Genomic DNA, 22,852 nt, shown 5'->3' with positions numbered 1-22,852 from the left:
TATATATATATATATATATAAAATATCAATCCCACAATAAATGCCAGTGGAACACCATCAAATATATAGCCATGTTTCTTCTGCACATGCTTCCAATCTATTTACAAAAGGCATGTGCTGTATAAAAATCACAACTTTATGGATGAGTGTATTACATCAACCAGGTATGAGGAGAAACATAACAAATTCAACATTTTATCCTAAAAGTCCATTTATTTCTTAAAAGACTGGCAAATTGATTGCCAAGTACTCCGTCAGGCTATTTATTTACATCAAATCATGCAAAAGAACTTATAAAAAATACCTATACTATAACTCAAGAGGTGATGGATGTACTTACTTTTGCTCCTTGTTCACCAGGAGGGCCTCTGGGTCCCTGAAGAATAAAGAAGACATGTCCCAAATTATTTACAGTTCCCTCTTAGGATGGACATAAACAGAGCTATCTTCCCCATCCAGAAAGGAATGACTTGTTCCATGCTCGTACCGTTGGTCCAGTTGGACCAAATAGAAAAGGTGGCAGATCGTAGAGCTACAGAGGATGGGCAGATGACTCTCCAAATCCAAATCCATTATTCACTAGGAAACATCTACCAATCTATGGCGAACTTTAATTGTTAGCTTGCGTGTGCCCAGGGGGGAAATTTCTTACAGGTTCAATAGCTTTGTACTCCACTTTTTTTGTTTTCTTTCTTGGAAGGTTTTTGTTCATTGGGGCAATATTCAGTTTGCACCTTTTCCAGCTCATCCTTTCCTAACCATTTTCAAACTTGGAAAAGTTCGGCTGGTTTGTTAACTTTTTTTACTCCTCCCCCTCCTTATCTCCATAATTTCACCTCATCTCCATAACTTCTCTTCATCTACATAACCCTTCCTCATCTCCTCCCCCCTCATCATCTCTATAGCTTCTCTCATCTCCATTACCCCTCCCTATCTCCTCCCCCATCATCATCTCCATAACTTCTCTCATCTCCATTACCCCATCTCATCTCCTCCCCATCATCATCTCCATAACTTCTCCTCACCTCCATAACCTCTCCTCCTCTTTCCTCCTCATCTCCAAAAAATATATACTTTTTTCCTAAAAAATATAACATTTTGTCCACTTTTTTTCCCCAGTATGCCAGGTAGTCATTTGATCCTGTATGAATGTAGGAAAAAACTGATGGTGTTCAGGCTTCCATAAGTGGTGTACAAATTGCAGCATGCCCCATTCTATGTGAACTGGTCTCATTATTTCAGAGGAGGAGGGTGGAGGAGGAGGAGGCGGCGGCGGCAGCGGTGGTGGTGAGAGGTTAGAGTAGAATCACATATCCACCAGCCTTCTCCCTGTGCTATCAAATGCCAATATTTAGCCTTAATGCCTGTAGCTGGCTGGTAACCATATTTTTATGTTAAGCCACAATCACATGAGCGGCAAAGGGGCCATAACAAGAGACAGTTGATTTGCGTTTTTACAGCCCCCTGACCACCAACATAAAACCTAACATGGTGACTGCTCAAGTCTGTACACATGCCACAGCAAATGTTATATAGCTTGACCATTTCAATCAATGGGACCGTGCTACAACTGTGTGCAAACCTCTTAGCACATGTTTGCAGCATGGTATTGCAATGCAAAATCCCCTTGATCAAGAAACAAAAATGTATTCAGGAGGCACCTTCTGAACACCTGTAAACAGGCTATTAACCAGCCATCAACCCCCCTCTGAAAGAGCCACCAAGGATTGCTTTTCAGAAGGTAGTAAAGTCTGCTGCCCATACGAATTTAGCTTAACTGTCACTGTACTCTTCCAGTTAACCACAGGCAGAGTGGGCAGGCAGAGACATCCTTAGTGAAGCGTGACCAGAAACAGCAATACAGAAAATATTTGCTTATCCCGGAGTTCAGCTGTAACTTTTTCGCACTCTATCCCAAACTAAAAAACAACGTACATTTGGCTGGTGTTAGGTCGTAACACAGATTATGGAAAACGCACAAAATATTATGGTAAGCACATAGGACCTCTTAGGGGGATTATTGATTGGAACTCACTCGATCACCTGGCTCTCCAGCACGTCCTGCTAAACCTGGCAAACCTTCACCGAACTCACCCTGTGGATAAAAAATAGTGTACATTTTTGCCTTTCAATATAATACACTGCACTTTAACGAATCTTCCAGTGACTGCCCATTTTAGCTTAATGTTATATTTTAGCACTGATCAAACCTAAAACAGACTAGTAAATTACTTTGCATTTCAACAGATTAAAAAATACATTCACGGAGGAAGTTGTCATGTTTTGGTTCTGCTGCTGCAGTTTCCAGAATGCTCCACTCGTGTTTGCTTACCTTGTCGCCTTTTTGCCCTTGTGCTCCAGGTGCTCCCCGAAGACCTGGCGCCCCATTAAGACCGGGAGAGCCCTAAGAAGAGAAAAAGAAAAACCCCATAAATGGCTCACTTTGCTGTCAAGCTATGAGAAGGCTTCCTAATTTCCTGCTTCTAAGGGGATAACCTAGTTGCATATGTAAGTAATGCATGCTAACAAGAACATGGTCTGGTGTTCATAGCCATGTCCAAATTGTAGGCCTTTATTAAATGAGATTATTCATAGATGAATTTGACCTGCAGTTGACCTCCTTCTGACCTGCATCCTGCGGTTGACCTCCTTCTGACCTGTATTTGAACAGCCTCAAGTGGGTTTTGCATTCCCATAGACTAGTATGGGCACTACTATTTTCTATCATTTCGGGTAGACCCCTGAAAGCTTGTCCTACAAAATTAACTGTTAGTGCAAATAAAACAAGTATCATGGACAGTTCTTAACTGTGTAATTGCAAGTGCACTAATACGGCCACAGTCACCTTGGGCATCACGTTTAAAATGACCTTACTGTCTTTAAAAATATGTTACCTGTTTTTTTCTAAAGAGGAAAAGCATTTGTTGCTCAATCAATCCATTGAACTCAAGGTTCCTGTAAGCAGAGCTTTGGCAACTGTTAATGTTTCCATTAAACTGAAGGTTCCTGTGAGTGGAGCCTTGGAAATTGGTAACTATTTTCATTGAACTGAAGGTTCCTGTGAGCAAAGCCTTGGCAACTGTTAATGTTTCCATTAAACCGAAAGTTCCTGTGAACGCAACCTTGTCAACTGTTGATTGTATGTAACACTTTTCTATTTCTTGTTTTTTTTCTGCAGTTTTGAAGATTGTTAAGCATCATGTACACCTTTCATTAATAATATGCAAATGCTCACTCACTGGACCACCGGGTTCTCCTTTGACTGCAACTCCATTAACCAGTCCTGGAAGTCCCTGGAGAGAAGACACAGAAATTGTAGCTTTGAGGACATTGTGCATCCGTGATATTTGTTTTAGACATTAGCTCCAAAACTGTACATATGTGACTTATATATGCCACTGGGTAACTCTGTTCAGGCCTTAAATGTGTTTTACCCACCCACCCACTACTCACTGTTTTCTCCTGCTCCTTAAGCAGCACTGTTGAACCTCTGGAGACCACAGCCGTTGCATTTTGCGTGGGAGCAGTGGTTCAACCCTCTAAGGTGCTGCCAGCACCGGGTATTTTAATCCTTGCCAAAGCAATTAACTTGTATATACACAGAAAGAAAAGAATATTTATTATTGTATATGCAGCCTGATTGCATTACAGTAATAAATATGAAGGCTTCAGTTGGGCTCTGGAATAGCATGTTGTATTGTGACTGTCCCAGGTATTGTGCAAGACCACCATGAAACTGCTCAAGAAGGGAGAGGTTGATTCCATTTACACTTCCCCTGGCATTTCCATAGACCTGATTAGGGTATTGCTAATGAGCATGCCCCCCAACAACATACTACAGGTACAAACATAAATCCATGGCCTTTAAAAGCCTGTAAAGAAAAAGAAGCCTGAATCTGTAAGCAACCAGTCTAATTGGACTCCACAATTTGCCCTATGCCACCAGTAATCCGCAGATGCAGCCTATGGCACAAGGACACTAAGGCTACTGACACTAGACCCCACTTAAAGGGGGACACCCATAGTTGCCAGCATTTTTAAATAGTTAGGAAGGACATCTAGAAAGATCCTAGAACAAAAATTAAGAGTGGAAAGAGCTCTGCCTGCCAGCCACACGAGGGTCTATTGCTTGTAGTGCTGCTTTGCTATGTTTTAGATAAAATAGGCCCTGGTGAGTATACTAGAGAGAAAGTGGGAGCAAAACAAGTCCCATCATTGGTGCCACTCAGAACAAAATAAGTCTCATTATTGGTGTCAGTGGGAGTAAAATAAGTCTCATTGTTGGTGTCAGTGGGAGTAAATTAAGTCCCATCATTGGTGTGTTTGGGAATAAAATAAGCCCTATTGTTGGTGTCAGTTGGAGGCAAATAAGTCCCATGGTTTGTGTCAGTGGGAACAAAATAAGCCCCATTGTTGGTGTCAGTGGGAGTAAAGTATGTCTCATCCTTGGTGCCAGAGGAAGGGAGTAAATTAAGTCCCATCTTTTTACCCTTTACACCCAATTACCCTTTATCAAATATGAATGATACCCCTAATTTATTTGTATAACTGAATACCTGCTCTTCCATCTCACCTACAATTACCAGACCCCCTCCTAGCTATCCTTTACCCACCATTCAAGTAAGTACCCTTCACACCATTTCATATCCCATTTGTTAACCCTCTTTACAGTCATGTAGGCCTTTAGCCCATGCTTGCATTCTCCTTTGCCCCAGGCCCATGTTTCCATGGCATAAGAACATATCAAGTCACACTGAGCAAATATGAACCTATCAAACAATGTAGCAAATATATTGGGCTGCACATTTCCCACCAAACATAGTACAAAAGTGAATCTTTTAATTATTGTTATGTGTTTCAATAGGAATGACATTGGCATAGAGAATGAAGCAGAAGGCAACCGGTGATCTCTCTCCAAAAACTGTGCTGTCCTGGATAGGGGCATATATGGCCTTTCTGTAAAGCTATGAACTATGATTTATGTAAAGCTATGAGCTATGGGTTCATCTACGGCACAGAAGGAGCACAGGAAATAAGTATCTAGTTCCTATGCTCCTCAGCCACATCTAGTAGTCATAATGTGATTTTCATTACATATGTAAAGGAAAAAAATTAAAGAACATTCATTTGTGCATACATTCACACAGGACTAATGTTCACAGATATTCACAAGGTGAAGGGACCTGCAAATTGTTTATACATCAACAATCCTAGGTGTAATCTGTGCAGCAGTTGCCTCAGTTGCCCGCTTCTGTTGGCTAATTGCATTACAACGACCAGCCCTTTTCACCTGCACAGCCAGCTTGAACTTCGCATGTGTCATTATAAATAACTTGAAGTGCACTTACTCTCTCACCTCGTTCTCCTTTCTCTCCCTAGAAGACAAGGATACATGTAAAGCATTTAAAACATGGACTTCATATTTGCATATATTACAGATAAAAGGAAGACATTACAGGGTTTTGTTTAGCCTTTCAGGGATAAGCTTTAGTGTTTTATGCAGTAAATTCTTTGATGTTTGTTTTTTATTTTAAATAATTGCTATACCTGTTACTTACAATAAGAAGTGCCTCTGAATGATCACTACACAGACATGTTGTGCTTTCTGTCTAGGTATAGCAGTATCAGTGGAGATAATGATCTCTGCTACTGATAAGGAAGTCTGGATCTCCCAGGTTAAAGGAAGGCTTCCATGAGTGGGAGTATGGTGGCTACTACAGCCGAACCTCACTTCTGCAAATGCTTGTTCTCTGGATGTCATGCTGCCCCTTTGAATGTAACACTGATTTATAAATTGCCTGTATAGTGTATAGCAGGGTGAATGCCATTCGCATGACACTACTGCCACTAGATGGAGCTGAGGAGCATAGGAATTTGTGATGCTCCTTGGCTCCATCTAGTGGCAGTAGTGCTGTGCAAACGCATAGCTGGGCAGAAGATTTATAAATCAGCTCCTTTGAGTCACTGACCTGCAACAAGCATGTAGATCAGGATTTTTGACTTTTCTCTGTCTTTCCTGAGCTCTATAGTTGTTCTGGGTGAGTGACTAAGGCCTTGTTCACACTGGGTGATCTGGAATTCCTACAGCAGGAACATACGGATTCCTGCTGCAGGAATGTCAGGTGTCCCTGTTTAGATTTGTCCGATTTACCCATGCAAGTTAATGAGTGGGTGACAGCGGCTGTATCTGTAAGCGGCAGTCCACATGTAATCGTATGTGATACGAAAGCATGCAGCTTGGGATAGATCACTTTTGCTGGATGCATCTATTGAACGTCCAGGGACAGTCATCTATTCCAAACCGCATGTAACTGTAACACACACGATTACAACGGGACTCCCCCTTACAGATGCGCCCGCTGTCACCCAGCCATTAACTTGAACCGGCACAGCAGACACATCTAAATTGGGACACCTGGCATTACTAAGTCAAATTCAGGTACTTACACTGCATGCATCTAAGATACTGTACACTAATGATTATGGAGCTGCATAAATGTGAGCCTTTTATATGCCTAGAGTTCAGCTTAAAAATGGGCCAAATAATGTAACATATACCCTATAATAAATGTAGCTATTGTTCAAGAGATCTGAATTCCCTACTGAAGAATGTAAGAGTGCTTGGCAAACACCATTAAATATGGAAACCATTTTAAACAATATTCCATCGAGGGGTTTTGCGTGAAATGTAAGGAACTTACCTTCACAGTCTGGCCTATAACACCAGGAGGTCCACTTGGTCCCTCGGGCCCTTGGGGTCCTGGATTTCCGGGGATTCCCCTCTGCCCTGGAGTCCCTGGTTGTCCGGGAATTCCCTTGTAGAGAGAAAGATATATAATAAGGTCATCAAAACATTTCATAATCAGAGCGTGGGGAGGAGATTTGTCGGGGTCACTAATGTTTGTAGGCTGTAAATAAAGATAAAAGCTGTATACAGTTGTAAATATTTATATATAAGAGATATACTGTATGTTTAAGATGTATCCTTATAATGTACCAAGTGTTGTGTGTTTAAAGGTTTCCACAAAAATAAAGAGATGGATTAATTGTGCGGGTTTCCCCTTAAATGCATACCAGACCTCTATCTGGCATAGGGATCTGGTATGGATTTTGGAGTGGCCACACAACGCTTTTTACATTTAGGTTATGTACATTTTAGACTGGAGTGCCCTGAGATTTTGCATATTTTTAAAGGGTACCGTGACTGAAAAAAGGTTGCGAATCGCTGGTCTGAACAATGCGTGTTTAGAACGAGAGATGGGGCTGGTAGAGACTCTAGATTCATAGGATGACATCTGTTGGTCATAAGTAGTAATGCAGACTATCAAACAAGGTGTTAAGAGAAACATGTAGGGGGTTATTCACGAAGGAGCCGAAGGATCCAGCCGTAACTTCTGCTGATCCTTCGGCTCTCTTCGGCCGCTGGAGCACTGCGGTTCAGTTGAATCGAGGGGCTGCTAAACGAGCTATTCACTACAGCCCCTACACCAGCTGAAGGTGGCCGAGCGGCTCAGCCGAGCCCAAGACAGTCCCACAAATGACAGCTGGGCGGAACTGGGACGTGATAACACATGTGCGTTGCCTATACCAAGGACATTAGGTAACCCTTACTCTCCTCATTAAGCAATGACACTTACTGGATTTCCAGGCTCTCCTTTCCTTCCAGGAACACCTCCACCACCATTTATTACTTCACCAGGTTCACCCTGTTACAAAAAGAAGGATTGATGACACATTGTTACAATTTATATGAATGTATACAAGCAGGATTCACAGAGATAACCATGGGGCAAGATTTATATGCCGGAAGGAAGGACTGTGTTGCCTATGATGACCAATCAAATTACAGATGGCATTCCACTGCTATTGACAGTTGCACTACAACAACTAGAAGATGATTGGTTGATACCAGGAAAAAAGACCCTACAGCACTAACCATATTCCTAATTCTACAATTTTCTAAACATCTTACATTTTTGCAACCCCTCCAGGTATGCATTATGGTTGTCAGTGTCCCCTTTGGGTAGATTCTTCCTTACATCCTATCACTTATACAGGATGTAAGGGGAAATGTCTCCAATGGATATCAGAGTTGGGAAGAGTTAAAATCTCTTTTTTTACTGATGGTGCCCCCATTGGAGAGATTTTTCCCACTCCCCGTTAAAACTCCAAGCTTCAGGGAGTCAGTGGGACAACAAGTGAAGGGAAAGCATTCTTAGTATATTGACAGTTGTAATGTGTTTGTAGCCTAATACTTTTTTATTTGATAGAATACTCGTAATAGTAACTGCAATAGCATGACTATGAAGTCTTCTATTCCATCCTATTCTGTTAGCTCTTGCGCCCAGGCAGCCATTTTTTTCCAGCTGGCAGAAGTAAGCTGCTCCTTGGTCTTACCGGAAAGCCTCTCTCTCCTTTGGGACCAGCGGGCCCCGTACGTCCCGTATCCCCCTACATTGAGACAAAACTCTGTGTTAATCAACTAAGAATACTGTAAATCACAAGAGCCATTTAGAACGTTCACTGACATACTCACAGTTTCTCCTTTATCTCCTTTAGCCCCCTGAAATAAAACATAAAATTAGGGACATGACCTTTAAATGTTAATGGTTTATGTATATCAGTGTGCATTGTGCTCATAGCAATACGTGCATTGACCAGACTCACCAGTGTGCCTGCCGTGCCAGGATTTCCGGGACGTCCCGGTGTTCCTGGGAGCCCGTCTGCCCCCGGCTCACCCTGGAACGGATCATTTTGAGCGTCAAAGAGCAGATATAGTTATGGCTTTCATTTCATGATACCGGGAAACTATAATCAATTTTGTATTTTCATTTTTTTTTATTTACAAGTTTTTATATTTGGAATTAATAGTTATATAAAGTCGTTATGTTACAAATAAACATTTAATACGGGGTGCACCCATAACACTGGTTTAGCAGAGAATTCTGCATTTTCTAAACAGAGAACACAGCACTAGCTTTTAAAATGCATCTTTCTAACTGAAACACCATATAAAGCATTACAGGACATGTAAGGAGGGGAAAGAGGGAGGAGTCACTTTGCTAATTTCGTGTAGCTGTGTATGTAATTTGAGCTTCAGTAATCAGCTTATGAAAACATGCTTTTTTAAGCAAATTAGTGATAGATGTCAATAGGAACCTGCAGTTTTATCTACTGGCTGGAAATGGTAAACATTAGGGATGCACCGATACCAAGTACCGTACTCGGTACAAGTACAAGTACAGATACTTTTCGAGCTCCAAGACTAGACTAGAGAAAAACTCAAAAGTTAGGAGGCAGCTGTCATTTGTAAGGAGCACACGGAGCTCCTGGGATTTGTACATCTCTGTTTTATTGTATGATTTTGTTTTTATAAATATAAATAAAGGGATGCACCGATACCAGTTTTGCGAGTACTGATACTTGCCCAACTACTTACAAGTACGAGTACTGATGCATTTTTGTTTAGCGTCATGTGACAGTTTTTCTAAAACAATACAGACTAATGATTTCAGGACAGTGGTGGAGCGCCAGAGCCAGGTCCCAGCTGCTACCGCTGCAACCCTGGTAGTTTTCATGAAAATGCCAAGTATCTGCACTGGTACTCGAAAAGTATTGTTGCATCCCTAGTAAACATGCAATATTAATGTGCAATAATTTTAATATAACTGACTAAAGATGGGCCAAAAGGGTATCAGTATAGGTTAAACACCTCCAATCAAATATATTAAACACCCTTTACCACATTTATCTTCAAAAATCGTGAAACCAGCTTCAATTCAGCAAGCATAAATACCCGAAATCTGTCTATACATTGACTTTCCATATGCCTATTCAGGGGTGTCTCTACACTATTTGCCACCTGAAGTGGGGGAGGGGTTGCTGGCAGTGGACGCTTGTTACTGGGGGCAAAAAAGTGCTACCTCTAGGTCCAGCATCTGGCATCCCACCCGTCTCACTGATGTCACTAGTTGCCAGGAGCTGGGCGGGATGCCGGCCACAGCTCCTAGCAACCGGTGACGTCAGTGAGCTGGGTGGGACGCCGGCCAGAGCATCACAGGTCCCTCCCCCCACAACACGACCCAATGAGATGCTGCATGAGGCAACCACCCCAGGCTGCCTCATTATACGAACGGTCCTGTGCCTGTTGATGATATTAAAATAAGGCTTGCAGTGGGAGTGGCTGATCTGTAAACTGAAACTTGGCAAGGGGAGGTGCTAAGGTGGACTTGTAGGAGGAGACAAATGAGTGTCACCAGTATGGCGAGCCTCACTAAGATTCAAAGAGCAGGGACAGAGGGAGGAGGGGGGGCAGTTGCATGGAGTATGCAGAACTGTAGTTTCTGAAAAGCGTTGCCACCATATCAATACTATGTAACCATCTAGGACAAAAGTATGAGCATTGCTGTACCAGAATAGTAACACGTATCCTTTATGTGTGTTACAAACGGAAAATTTAGACACGTCACTTTATTTGACCTTTAATAACCGCACAGGAATCATCCCACCGGGCCACTTACAGTGTCTCCTTTCTCTGCTCTTGTTGCTGTCCCCTCACCCGGTGGTCCACGGGGCCCAACGGGACCTTGAGGGCCGGGGGACCCACTCCGACCCTGCGAAACAAAAAATTCACAAACGTCTTAAATGCGGTAAATCTATTTTCTGTGTTCTTCATTGACATGTTGATTGTAATATAAGAGTTCATTGTATCTACTCTATATGTATCCAATGAATGAGTATGAATGTATCCATGTCAATGTGTCCTTCACTGGAGGGAATGTGGTAAAAATGGCTTTTGGAAAGGGGTGACCCTCCATGCAAATGTTATAAATCTGAAGAGGTGGATCCTATTCCTTTCTTTGTATTTGGCTCTATGTATAGCTAGCTTAGCCCGCCGGTCCTGTCTTTGCTGATAGAGAGGGAAGAGATGTGTCCCTCCTCTCTTGCTCAATAGCAATCCAGTCAGAGTTCACTCTTTGTATATAGTATATGAGGTGCTTTTTCATACTAGTTGATGTTTGCCCAAAACATCTCTGCCGCAATGATTTCAAATGGATTTGCCCATCCGGGACTGGCACAGTCTGAAATAAGCCAAGGCACCATATATATTGTGTGGATACAGTGTAACATAAAACAAAGGGACACTTACTGGCTCTCCTGGAGTTCCCTGCAATCCTTGACGCCCAGTGGCTCCCTGCAAACATGAGTTAGAAAATACAGATGACCATTGAACATTATAATGGGAACAAAATGGAATAATGAGACTATTATTATTATACAGGATCTATATAGCACCAACAATTTGCTCAGCGCTTTACAAAATAGTGGACAACCAGACATATTAAAGGGAACCTGCAGTACTGCAGCAAATAATATGCTACAAACCTTCGGTTATCAAGGTGTCAATGTGTTCTAGGAGGACAAGGTAATGCCCTTACCTACCTCAGTTAAAGTAATACTAAACTCAGGAGTTAAATCTTTAAAATACATTCAAGTACCGGAACTATTAACAGAAATTTATCTTATTTGTGTATCACTCGGCTGTAGATCCTCCAATCATCTCTGAATTGGTGCTGACACTGTCCTTCCTTCTGGAGGGTGACTACTTTTGTTCCCCATGGCCCCTGTGTGTGTTGTAAAGTAGTCACCGCTCCAAGCTCGCTCCTGTGATGGACTACAATCTCATGTTTAGTTAGGTAATTTGTACTGAGATTGTAAGCGGGGGTAAGGAAAACTCTGGTCCACCTACCCGAAGGCCGGCGGACCCCGATCCTCAGGGTCCTACCGAAGTAGGACCCTCAAGTACTAGGTAAGGGGCTCCCACGAAGAGAGAAGGCAGAGAAGCCCGTAAAGGCCACAGAACCTCCCCATTAACATCAGGACGGGCCCCGAAGGTACCCGCACCCTACGTCAATCTTTGGAGTTAGAAAGTGCAGTCGTGCATAAAATAGTGCGTAAAATAAATAAGATTGTTGTTATACAGTATAGTGTCTGGTGACAGGCTCTCTTTAAACTTTTATCAGTGGAAGACACAAGTACGCTCAGGGAGACTACCGTCCTCTTACAATGCTTTAATAATAAAGTACTTAGAGGTAATTGTGAATGTCTTGGTACCTACCGGATCACCTTTCGGTCCCCTTTCTCCCTAAAACAGAGAAAATATACAAACTATTAAAAGTGTAATTATAACAAGGAATTTTTTGTTACCTGTTTTTTCATCTTCTTTAGTCACTTTGATTATATCCATTGACGCCAATCAATCCACAAAAGTCTAACGCAGGCAATATTTTCTTTCCATTTTTGAAGTTTATTATAGACTTTATTGCATATATCTGCTGAATTTGCTAGTTATGCTGTAATATTTTTGTATGTAAAAGTCAATTCACAGAAGTTTTATTACCCCTGTCGGGGTTTATTCAGTGATTTGAATAATCTTACCTGCGGGCATTGTACTGTGCATGGCTCCTAGACAAAGAAAAGAAGAAAAGCTTGAATAAGCAGAAACAGAGCATTCTCAAAGGGTCTGATTTGTATATCTAACGAAAGTCCATGAACCCATTGCACTCCTGACCGCTTATTCCATATGAGTTGGATGGGTGCAGCGCAGAGGCGTCCCGAGGCCGGGTGTCACCAGGAGCAGATAGCGGGTGACACCCGCCTTGACGTCATCGCACATGCGTGGCCGTCTTATTGATACTGACCGGCGGCCATCTTTGTGATGGATGCCGGCAGAGAGAGAAGGGGGCGTTCACCTGGCAGGATAAAGTATGCCGCCACGTCCCCTCCTCTCTCCTGAAACTGTCGTGCTCTCGGTCCATGACCGAATGCCCGACTTTTTAGAGGGGGTGACACAGAAATGGCTGTCAGTCATTTTGATGTCACCCCTCCAATCATGTCGTCCGGGTGCGGGCCGCACTCCCCACCCTCCCTCTGTGACACCACTGGTGCAGCGGTAGTCGGACGACGGCAACCGTCATATACATAAATAGAAATAGGGACACCGGCACTCCAGATGCAGATCAAATGCGTCTATTTAATTACGTAAATGCAGCATATCACACTGGTGCAACAATTCGGGGTCTCGCAGGATCCCCTTCCTCAGGCAGAACATCTTCCACCCAGCATGTAGCTGAGCGAATGCCGCTTGCATGGCACTACCACCACTAGATGGTGCCAATGTGCATAGGAATTTCCTGTGCTCCTCAGCTCCAGGGTAGGGATATGCACACAGCATCCAACCAGCTTTACACTGGGCCAATGATGTATATATCAGCCCAAAAGTGTATAGCAAGTTTAATGTCACTCCTATTTATTATATATATGAACTGTTCTAGGACACAAGATGGCCTAATTTTCTTACAGTACCATCCCCCACCCACTCATATACTTAGTTATGTTGGGTGTCTATAATTTAACCAAATATAGTAAGTGATGCTCCCAACATTGAGCATTATATACATTAATAGGGACATTTCTGGCCTCTTGGGAGTATCTGTAAAAATATATTAAAGCAACTAGACTAGTATTTTTCATGAAGCTGTTTTGTTGGTCATCCAACTAGCTTTCTCGATTTATTCTGAGTTGAGAAAGCTAGTCAGATGACCAGGGAAACGTCTTCAAGAAAAATACAAGTCCAGTTGCTTTGTTTTTTTTTTACAGATATGCCATGACCTGGATGATGATAGAGAACCGACTTCACAGACTCTTGGGAGTAGAGACAATACTTTATTCTTCTTAAAATAATTTGTGTCCATTGCTTCCACCATTGGCCAAGCATCTCCTCAGGTCCTGGAACTTAGGTGGATTTTTCCTGGGAGGACAGCTTCCTCCCTGGCAGTCATACTCATATAGAGATCTGTCTGTCTATGGTTACCTTGAAAATTATCCCAAGCCTTAACATGGCAGGGAGCCAAGGTCAGTTGTTTTCAGCTAGACTTTGAAATAAATTGCCTTAGCTTAAAAGATAAGACCGTTTGAGGACTAGAGCGGGTTGAGAAAAGCTTTGCTCTGGATCTACCTGAAGCCTCAGCTTCAGGTAGATCCAGAGCAAATGCTCTTTTTAACCCCAGCATAGGATGACGTATATATTGTGCTACACACATAGTCAGTCAATAATATGAAATCACCTGCAGTCCATACAGCGTACAGACCTTGGATGAAAGGTTGGTGCTTGAAGTGACAACATGGATGGCGCTGTGTCAGATACAGTCCATAACAGAAGTCACCAGCACTCGATGATGTGTGCAAGAACTAAAGCACTTTTTATTAAATCGTCACGTGCATCATACAGCCAATGTTTCTAGGGCCACGCAGGGTCCCTTCTTCTGGGCGACATAGTCACTATGTCGCCCAGAAGAAGGGACCCTGCGTGGCCCTAGAAACATTGGCTGTATGATGCACGTGACGATTTAATAAAAAGTGCTTTAGTTCTTGCACACATCATCGAGTGCTGGTGACTTCCATTATGGACACACATAGTCAGAACAACAATCACAATGTAAGCATTTCCCTTCTGCTGTAACAATACAGGGCAGACAAGGAGATGGCTTCTTCTCCAAGGCAACAGGTTATTGAACAAGGTCTGTTTAATATAGAGGAATGTAATTTCTTACCCCTGCTTGAGAGACAAAACAAATGGCCTCCGCTAAGCGATCCGCCATGCTGTTCAGGTTGACCGCCTCTTCGGTGTAGAAGACATTTTGAGCACTCTGGCCCGTGACTATCCTTCGCAGCTGTTCCTGGTCAGCCTCGTTCATTCCTACTGCCAGCACTCGAACCCCTGAGACATCAGAAGACATGGTGAGTTTTCAGGAATGGCACTCCCAACTGTAGGACCGCTACAAATCAATTGATGCTTTATTGGTTGACCTCAGAGGGTTAGTGGAAAGTCCTATAAGTGGCCCAGATAATCTGTGGTAAGAGGTTTGAACTCAGCTCACACATGTCATTGGGAGCTTGATGATCTATTAAATCCATACATTTGCAGTTAGGAAGTTCTGCTGCCCATTGATAAAAGGCATTATTGATAATTAATGCGAAGGAAGTTTGGACAACTTTTATCATTTGTCGTACATGTAAGCAGATAATAAACCTAATTAGAGTCACAGAAACATTGTACTAGAAACCTCCATATTTATAGTCTAAAGCTGGCCAGGCACTAGTACTTTTGTTTAATGAAGTGGTGCCAACTGTGCTATCCACAGACCAAATTTTGGTGGAGGTCTGCTGCCTTGGCCGACATTTGAGCAATGTTTTTCCAGCTTTACCTCCATTTTCACGCTACAGTAGTTGTGAAGGGAGCTGGGTCATAAGAATGATACCCAGTACGTCGCCGTATGGGAGATCATGTGACTCAATACCTTTCCTCTTTTGTGACTGGTGCTTAATAATTGGCCACTCAGACCCCCAACTTTGTTACATGGGGGAGAGAGTCCTTCACAATCAGCTGCAGGGGGCAAATATAGACAAGGTCTCCAATGTTTTGTCTCCTAAGGTCCTCTATGGTTTAAAGGGGGCCACACACACATGCTTTGGATCTTCATGACCTATACATGTAAGTCAGGATTATTATATATAAGTGATGTATATATGATATAGGCTAGAAATGCTAATACCTTATATGTATGTGCTATAGATGTCCACCTCTTTCCTAAGGAAATGAGTCTTGTTCATGAAACGTTGTACTCTCTTTTTTATAGCCTTCCCTTAATTATATTGAGATATGTGGACCACTACTACTATCAGCTTCACTATGATATTATTGAATATGTAATTGTTGGGGGTGAGGCTGAGCTGGAATAATACATTGAATTGACATTATGTTTTATTGGTATATATCGTGTTTTATGCTTCGGATACAATGGATATTTACCCACATTAATGACAGTTGTCTGTGCCCATAAAAGTCCCATCTAAAACTCTTAAATATTTAGTTTCCAATTTGGTTGGAAGGTGTATAACCTCTACACTTGAATTATTTCAGTATATTCTATAGTAAGTGTGGACACACCAACTCTATATGTGCTGAATTTTCAAATCTGCACCTTCTTGTTGGGAACTGATTGTTGACGATCTGAATAGGGAACTTGCAGGAAAAAAAGACAAAACTAAAGCACACATAACCTGGTACTGGGTAAGCAACTGGGTCATTCCAGAGGAGGACGAAGAGCTTGTTTGAGGCAGAAGACTTCATGATAGATGAAACGAAAAGTCAAGATGGGAGCTTTCAGGTTATAAAATGACTTACCAGTAGCCCTGATAGCATTTGCCGCCTGTGACACGTCATCCGAGGATGGCCCATCCGCCAAGAGCACCAAAACCCCGGGCACGCTCTGTCTCCTTCCATAAACCGGTGAGAACAAATAGTTCCTTGCAAAGTCTATGGCTCCACCTGGAGATTAAACACAATGTATAGAGATAACTGACACATGTGCCATATCCTAAATGGAATAAAAGCTAACATATAGCTCACACAATGGCTAACAAATACTGAAAGGAATATATTTCTGAACAATCATTAATACAGAATCATTGTCTTCTATTGGGCTATTAAATATGATTTATTCATATGCATAAATCAAACATCTATGCATTTTGCCTTGGTAAACCAAGTAAGCAGTGGCCAATCCATAAGCTATTGGATTAAAGGTAACAGTGTGTGCCTTGTCACTGAGCAGAGTAGGAAGAAGTAGGAAGAAGAGGTGGAACGGCAAGCTGTATATAACCTATGCCCTATGTCATATGGTGGAGGAGGAAGCAGCACTGGTTCAGTAATATGTATACAAAATCATAGGTTGTGCCTTGTCAGGTGGTGCAGTTGCATGGTCTGCTGTGACAGTAGTTTTGGCCTTGTACACGCTATTTGTAACAGCTGCCAATTGTATTTTTGATTGGTTAGGATTTATCCTGAAAAAGAAAAAGTGCCTTGTCCAGTACGTCTTTGCTTCCTACTACCGTGTTTCCCTGAAAGTAAGACATCCCCCGAAAATAAGACCTAGTGTCTTATTTCATGCAAAAAAATAAATAAGACACTGTCTTATTTTCGGGGAAACACGGTATACTATCTGACAAGGAACACACTGTCACCTTATACACAGCTTACTGATCCAGCACTGCTTACTTCTCCACTATCTAACAAGACACACGCTGTCACCTTATATACAGATTACTGATCCAGCACTGCTTCCTCCTCCACAGTCTGACAAGGAAGACACTGTTACCATATACACAGCTTACTGATCTAGCACTGCTTACTTCTCCACTATCTAACAAGACACACGCTGTCACCTTATACACAGCTTACTGATCTAGCACTGCTTCCTCCTGCATTTAATAAGGCACACATTACCCTGACAGCTGCATCATTCCTCAAATATAAAATTCATCTTTATATTATGTAAGAACCTCCTGCAGTTGATTGCAGAGCAGTTTTTTTGTATTGGAAACCTGAGCAATGAGGTTGTTTTTGATCCAGGGAATCTTAAGGCCTCATTCACACACAACGCAAGCAAAATTGTATATTGCGCATATACGCGTCTATGCGTGTATATACGAGCGTCTGTGCATATATGCGTGCACTATTTGCCTTCCCAGAATGCATAATTCCTAATGGAAATTTTAATGAACTCTACGCACATACGCGTAAAATACGCAGAAATACGCTGCCCGGACGCATGTCGGTTCCATTCTGTTTTTACGCATATATACGCTACGCAAATATACGGCTCCATACGCGGCTATGTGTATGGAGCCATTTATTTGAATATGTTGCATATGGTACAATATGCACGTACGCGCGTATATGCGCGGCAGTGTGAATGAGGCCTTAAGGGGTTTATGGTGGAACTCCATTATTTTCAATTACACCTTAGACATATAAAAAAAGAAATAAAAACCTGCTGACACAGAAAAAAATATACATTGTATCCCGCTCCTTTACTACAGTGTGCAAACTGTTCATTTTTGTTTTTTTTAGATTTTTTTGTCATTTTTTGGGGCATCAAAACGAGCTGTTTTCAGCATTCATCAACAAAGTGTGCCGAGCATTCCGACGTCAAACTAGCCTAGCCTGCTCACATCTCTTCATGAAAAAACAACAGAACCTCTTGAAACTCTTGTTTTTGTATCGGCCACATTTTGTGAAGATTTTTGGCTTACCGATAGCAGTTCCACTCGGATCAGTAAAGGGGATGTTTTGGATTTGTTGTAGGACCGTTCTGAGCTCGCTGGATCGGTTCAGCAGCACAGAGGGACGTTGCCGGAAGCTGTACGAGCCCACAGACACCTACAGAAAAATAAGACAGATAACTCATTAGAACTGCTTTATAAATGAAGAAAATAATGGCCGTCTAGAAGAGGAGAACACAGAGAGCTATTCTAAGTGGCAGTGACTGATAGGACAAGCGAAAACCTTCACAGCTAGAGATGGTATCAAGAAATCCAAGAGTTGTAGTGATAAGAATAAACCTCTAGGTGGGGCTGTTTGCTTAAAAAAATATTGTAATGTGCATTAGAATCTCCAGCAAGACAGATAGAGCCCGCCTCATTTCCTTGCTGGAGGATGTCCAGCATCATCTAGCTATTTCCTCCCCAGCCTGACTTTCTGTGGCTGGCCCCTTTCATTCATTGGATTTCAGTTCAATCAATCACATTTGGGCATTACCTCAATGCAGGCAGATGGCCTGTGGCTATATAAGATCAATTATGTTATTAGCATTCCGCCCCCATGTTTATATGCAGCTCTGGCACGGGAAATGCCCAGGCCGCAAAAAAGTTTTGATATTATGCTACATGTTTATGTAGCCTGGTATTAAAGAAGTTGATTATAGAGGTGGCCCAATGTTCCCTTCATTCTCTTTTCTTTTTTATAGTTTAACTTGGCACCTTGGTAAATTAATTTAAGTTATGCACACAGGAGAGATCATTGTTAGCTGGTTTTGGTCAACTGCCCCGGCCGCAGCTGACTGGGACAGCTTCCTTCTAGGTTCAGACAAACTCAGGTTTGGACTGAACCTGAGCTCATCTCTAGCAATGTAAAATAAAGCATGCCACTTCTGCAGTACTGTTCCCTGGCTATACGTTTCTTGTCAAATGTCAGCTACTGTGTTACCTGAGTGGCATTTGATCCCAGAGGTCCAACTGAGGAGACGACGCGTGAGAGGAATCTTTTGATCGCCTCTTCGTTGAACTGGTTGTCCTGTGTGGTATGCACCAAGAAGACGATATCCAACCTTCCATTTCCGCAAACTGTACAAGAAATGGGTCATCAATGAGAAGATTTCATGTTATCTGATACACATGTGGGGTTGATTTACTAACCTTTTAAACACACCACGAACGTGTATACACCTCTGTAGTGTGTTCCCTCCCAGCATGATCTATGGGAGGAATCGAAACACCTTTGTAGTGTGTACACACCCAGCAGGTGTGTTGTGCAAAGCCCTGCAATGAATTGCAAGGTAATGTGGTGTAAATTAGCTCTATGTTATGTTGCTTGCGTTGATGAATCCAGGAATGTAAATGCATGAGCTAACCATTTTTATCTAAACTGTGAAGCAGCATTATATATGCATCATGTGCATGATTTTTCCATATATGGCATTAGTGGAAATATGCTTTTAGAGACTTTTTGGTTGATAAATACGTTTTGCTGTGTGAAAATCACACACACCTGGTGTGTGTGTGTGTTTAGGTTAGTAAATCACCCCCACAGTCTCAGTTTCTTCTCTTGAAAATTCTCCTGGTGAGATCTCTGCACACCTGCTGTGCCCATTATGAGGGGTTCCCACCATCCCTGTGCTGAGTTCCCGGGTCTGTACACCTCCTGTGCCCATTATGAGGAGTTCCCACTATCCCTGTGCTGAGTTCCTGGGTCTGTACACCCGCTGTGCCCTTCATATGAGGTTCCCATCATGTCTGTGCTGAGTTCCCGGGTCTGTACACCTGCTATGCCCATTATGAGGGGCTCCCATCATCCCTGTGCTGAGTTCCTGGGTCTGTACACCCGCTGTGCCCTTCATATGAGGTTCCCATCATGTCTGTGCTGAGTTCCCGGGTCTGTACACCTGCTGTGCCCATTATGAAGGGGTTCCCATCATCCCTGTGCTGAGTTACTGGGTCTGTACACCCGCTGTGCCCATTATGAGGGGCTCCCATCATCCCTGTGCTGAGTTCCCGGGTCTGTACACCTGCTGTGCCCATTATGAGGGGCTCCCATCATCCCTGTGCTGAGTTCCCGGGTCTGTACACCTGCTGTGCCCATTATGAGGGGTTCCCACAATCCATGAGCTGAGTTCCTGGGTCTGTGCGCCAAGTGACGAGGGAGCATGAAGCTGGCTTCCCGGCTAATCAGGAAGCCGGGCAACGTGTAATAACTCGCCTCCCGGCTTACTGATATCGGAAGTTTCGGTATCGGGCTAGGCATCGGGAGCATTTGGACAAGTACGAGTACTCACCCAAATACTCTGTATTGGCACCGATATCGACACTAGTATTGGTATCGGTGCATCCCTACAGGTCTTCTCCCTCTCCCAGCCTGGCACTGGACAGGGAAAGAAAAAGCAGCGTATTGCTGAACTCATCTATCTGTCACTCTGCTCTCTCCTCCTACATGTTCCTTTTTAGCACACTAGCACTGCAATGCAACTGAGTGGCTTTTTGTGCTGCTTCTGCATCTCCCAGTCAAAGCCCTACTGCACTTGGGATTGATACACTTATACCAACTCAAATCCAGGTCCTTACACCGCATAAACATTAATCTGTGTGCTTTATATCTGCCCGGTGTTCAGCTTTAAGTCATAAAATGAGATGCTGGACTCACGGGTGTTTGCCAAGGTGGTTACAGCTTCACTCTCCTGGCTTCCAGACAATGAGGTCACACGGAATTGATAGCGAGCGCCAGATATCAGGCTGTCGATGTCATGGAACCCCACATCTCCGGCCACCAAGCGACTCGTTTCCGGACCACCTGTAAGAAATATTTACAAGGCTGACACAAGAAGAGTTTATCATTTACACAAGCTAGACGATGAGCTAACACATAGGAATGTAGTAGGAATGTATTCATCATCATGTTCTTCCGAGGTAAGGAGTCTCCCAATTGGGAGTGCTGAGCCTAAAATCTGTGCCCAGAAACAATGATATATATCTGAAAAAAAAATCACTATTTATGGAGTCCTGGTGTCCCTGACAGTCGTGAAATTTTGGGTGGATTAAAAAATTGGGAAGTGTGTGTTAACAGTCCCTCTCAGCCTGTCACAGCAGAGCACATCTGGGGTCAGAATAACAAAAAAAGAATTGGCCGTGAAATAAGAGGAGTCTTCTATTTGATGTACTCATACAATTCTGTGGGGTTCACAGACATCGCATAGCTTACACTGATATTTTAATGAGCCTCAGCTTTAGTAATATATGTATATGGATCCCAGACCTGAATGGCATTTGGGAGCTCCCGAATGCAATTCAGAAATTCGGATCCCGAATGCCGTTTGGGTCTGGGAGACATATACATAATTACTAGGGATGCACCGATACCGGTACTATATCGGTACTCGCCGAAGTCCCATTCAGGAAGCCGGGCAGCGTGTAAAGACTCGCCACCTGGCTTCCTGATTAGCAGGGAAGCCGTCTCCATGCTTCTCGTCACCAGGTGAAGAGAAAGCATGGAGCCGGCTTTCTGGCCAATCATGAAGCTGGGTGCCCTGTAATGACTCGCCACCCGGCTTCCTGAATGGCGGGGAAGCCGGTTGCATACTCCCTCGTCACATGTATTATCGGTATCGGTGCATCCCTAATAATTACTAAAGCTGAGGCTCCCAGACCCAAATGGCATTCGGAAATTCGGATCCCGAATGCCATTTGGGTCTAGGAGCCTCAGGTTTAGCATTTTATGTATATACTGAACCATGAAAATTCGTGTTCAGACCCATTCGGATACATTAAACCGAAAAACACATCTGATTGGCCAGAAAAGTCACATTCTCAATTCAGTTTCGTTTTTGAACGAAATCCGGACGGGATTTCGAAATTCAGAAACGGAAATTCGGATTCGAACACATTCGGATGCATTGGGATTCGGAAATTCTGATGTGCATTTCAGAATAGAATTTCAGAAAAAAAAAAGATTTCAGAAAATTCATCCGAATTTTGATTCGGAACGATACAAATCGCACATGTCTACATGATCCCCCTACCCTCCGTACATCATTTTAATCTTTCTTTCCTTTTCTTTTTCTTGACCTTCCAGCATGTCTTTGGAGTGTGGGAGGAAACCGGAGTACCCGGAAGAAACCCCGCGCATACACAGGGAGAACATGCAAACTCCATTCAGATAGTGTCCAAGGGAGGAACCATAGGAAGGTGCATATAACCACATCTGGGGGCCAGCAGTAAAGTCAGCCTGCTACACAGTTTTTAAAGTGTATTTGCACCTTTGCAATCAAACTTGAGAAACCCCCCACTATATATTTGTTATGTGTTCCCATTCATGCATAGCATGCCTAAAAATACTTGAAAAAAATATTTCTTACCATTTTAGTTGTTTTGTTGGAGCATTATACATAGGACTCTATGGGCAGCTGTTACTGATCAGAAGAACTTGCAATGTGCAAGTAAAGAACAGACCGAGAGGCAGTTGCATTAATATACAATGTACCACCTAAGGCTTGAGATCTTTAACCACTTCAAGACCAGGTGTTTAGACCCCCTTCCTGGCCAGGCCATTTTTCAGTGTTCAGCGCTGCAGTCCTTTGACTGACGTTTATTCCGTCATGCAACGCTGTACTGAAATGAATTTTATACCATTTTTTGGGGACAGATAGGGCTTTATTTTGGGGGTATTTAATCACCACTGGGG

At 42.9% G+C, this 22,852-nt stretch overlaps 1 protein-coding gene and 2 long non-coding RNA genes across 3 annotated transcripts in view; all 3 read right to left on the bottom strand.

Annotated features, from left to right (window-relative positions):
- The window catches only part of LOC108797962 (collagen alpha-1(VII) chain-like), a 168,515-nt gene that overhangs the window by 80,174 nt on the left and 65,489 nt on the right, over nucleotides 1-22,852 (bottom strand). Inside the window, exons 26-41 of the mRNA XM_018569650.1 lie at nucleotides 20,819-20,965; nucleotides 19,109-19,245; nucleotides 18,157-18,283; nucleotides 16,247-16,390; nucleotides 14,613-14,779; nucleotides 12,439-12,488; nucleotides 12,119-12,145; nucleotides 11,150-11,194; nucleotides 10,521-10,613; nucleotides 8,668-8,739; nucleotides 8,537-8,563; nucleotides 8,398-8,451; nucleotides 5,349-5,375; nucleotides 3,240-3,293; nucleotides 2,333-2,404; nucleotides 341-376 (exon numbers count right to left, since the gene is read on the bottom strand). Coding sequence (XP_018425152.1) covers nucleotides 341-376; nucleotides 2,333-2,404; nucleotides 3,240-3,293; nucleotides 5,349-5,375; nucleotides 8,398-8,451; nucleotides 8,537-8,563; nucleotides 8,668-8,739; nucleotides 10,521-10,613; nucleotides 11,150-11,194; nucleotides 12,119-12,145; nucleotides 12,439-12,488; nucleotides 14,613-14,779; nucleotides 16,247-16,390; nucleotides 18,157-18,283; nucleotides 19,109-19,245; nucleotides 20,819-20,965 — 1,279 coding nt within the window. The remainder of the gene's footprint in view (nucleotides 1-340; nucleotides 377-2,332; nucleotides 2,405-3,239; nucleotides 3,294-5,348; nucleotides 5,376-8,397; nucleotides 8,452-8,536; nucleotides 8,564-8,667; nucleotides 8,740-10,520; nucleotides 10,614-11,149; nucleotides 11,195-12,118; nucleotides 12,146-12,438; nucleotides 12,489-14,612; nucleotides 14,780-16,246; nucleotides 16,391-18,156; nucleotides 18,284-19,108; nucleotides 19,246-20,818; nucleotides 20,966-22,852) is intronic.
- On the bottom strand, nucleotides 2,332-8,451 carry LOC108797967. Its single transcript, XR_001941918.1, has 6 exons — nucleotides 8,398-8,451; nucleotides 7,638-7,706; nucleotides 6,702-6,815; nucleotides 5,349-5,375; nucleotides 3,240-3,293; nucleotides 2,332-2,404 (listed from the first exon to the last, which is right to left on the bottom strand). It is a non-coding gene; the product is annotated as an uncharacterized LOC108797967 (long non-coding RNA).
- LOC108797968 lies at nucleotides 8,540-12,466 on the bottom strand. Its single transcript, XR_001941919.1, has 6 exons — nucleotides 12,439-12,466; nucleotides 12,119-12,145; nucleotides 11,150-11,194; nucleotides 10,521-10,613; nucleotides 8,668-8,739; nucleotides 8,540-8,563 (listed from the first exon to the last, which is right to left on the bottom strand). It is a non-coding gene; the product is annotated as an uncharacterized LOC108797968 (long non-coding RNA).

The sequence above is a fragment of the Nanorana parkeri genome, unplaced genomic scaffold (assembly GCF_000935625.1).
Source record: "Nanorana parkeri isolate BGI_ZX_2015 unplaced genomic scaffold, ASM93562v1 scaffold1372, whole genome shotgun sequence".
In the NCBI taxonomy this organism is placed as follows: Eukaryota; Metazoa; Chordata; class Amphibia; order Anura; family Dicroglossidae; genus Nanorana; species Nanorana parkeri.
Note: the sequence above shows the minus strand (reverse complement) of the source record. Positions and strands in the feature narration are given on the sequence as shown.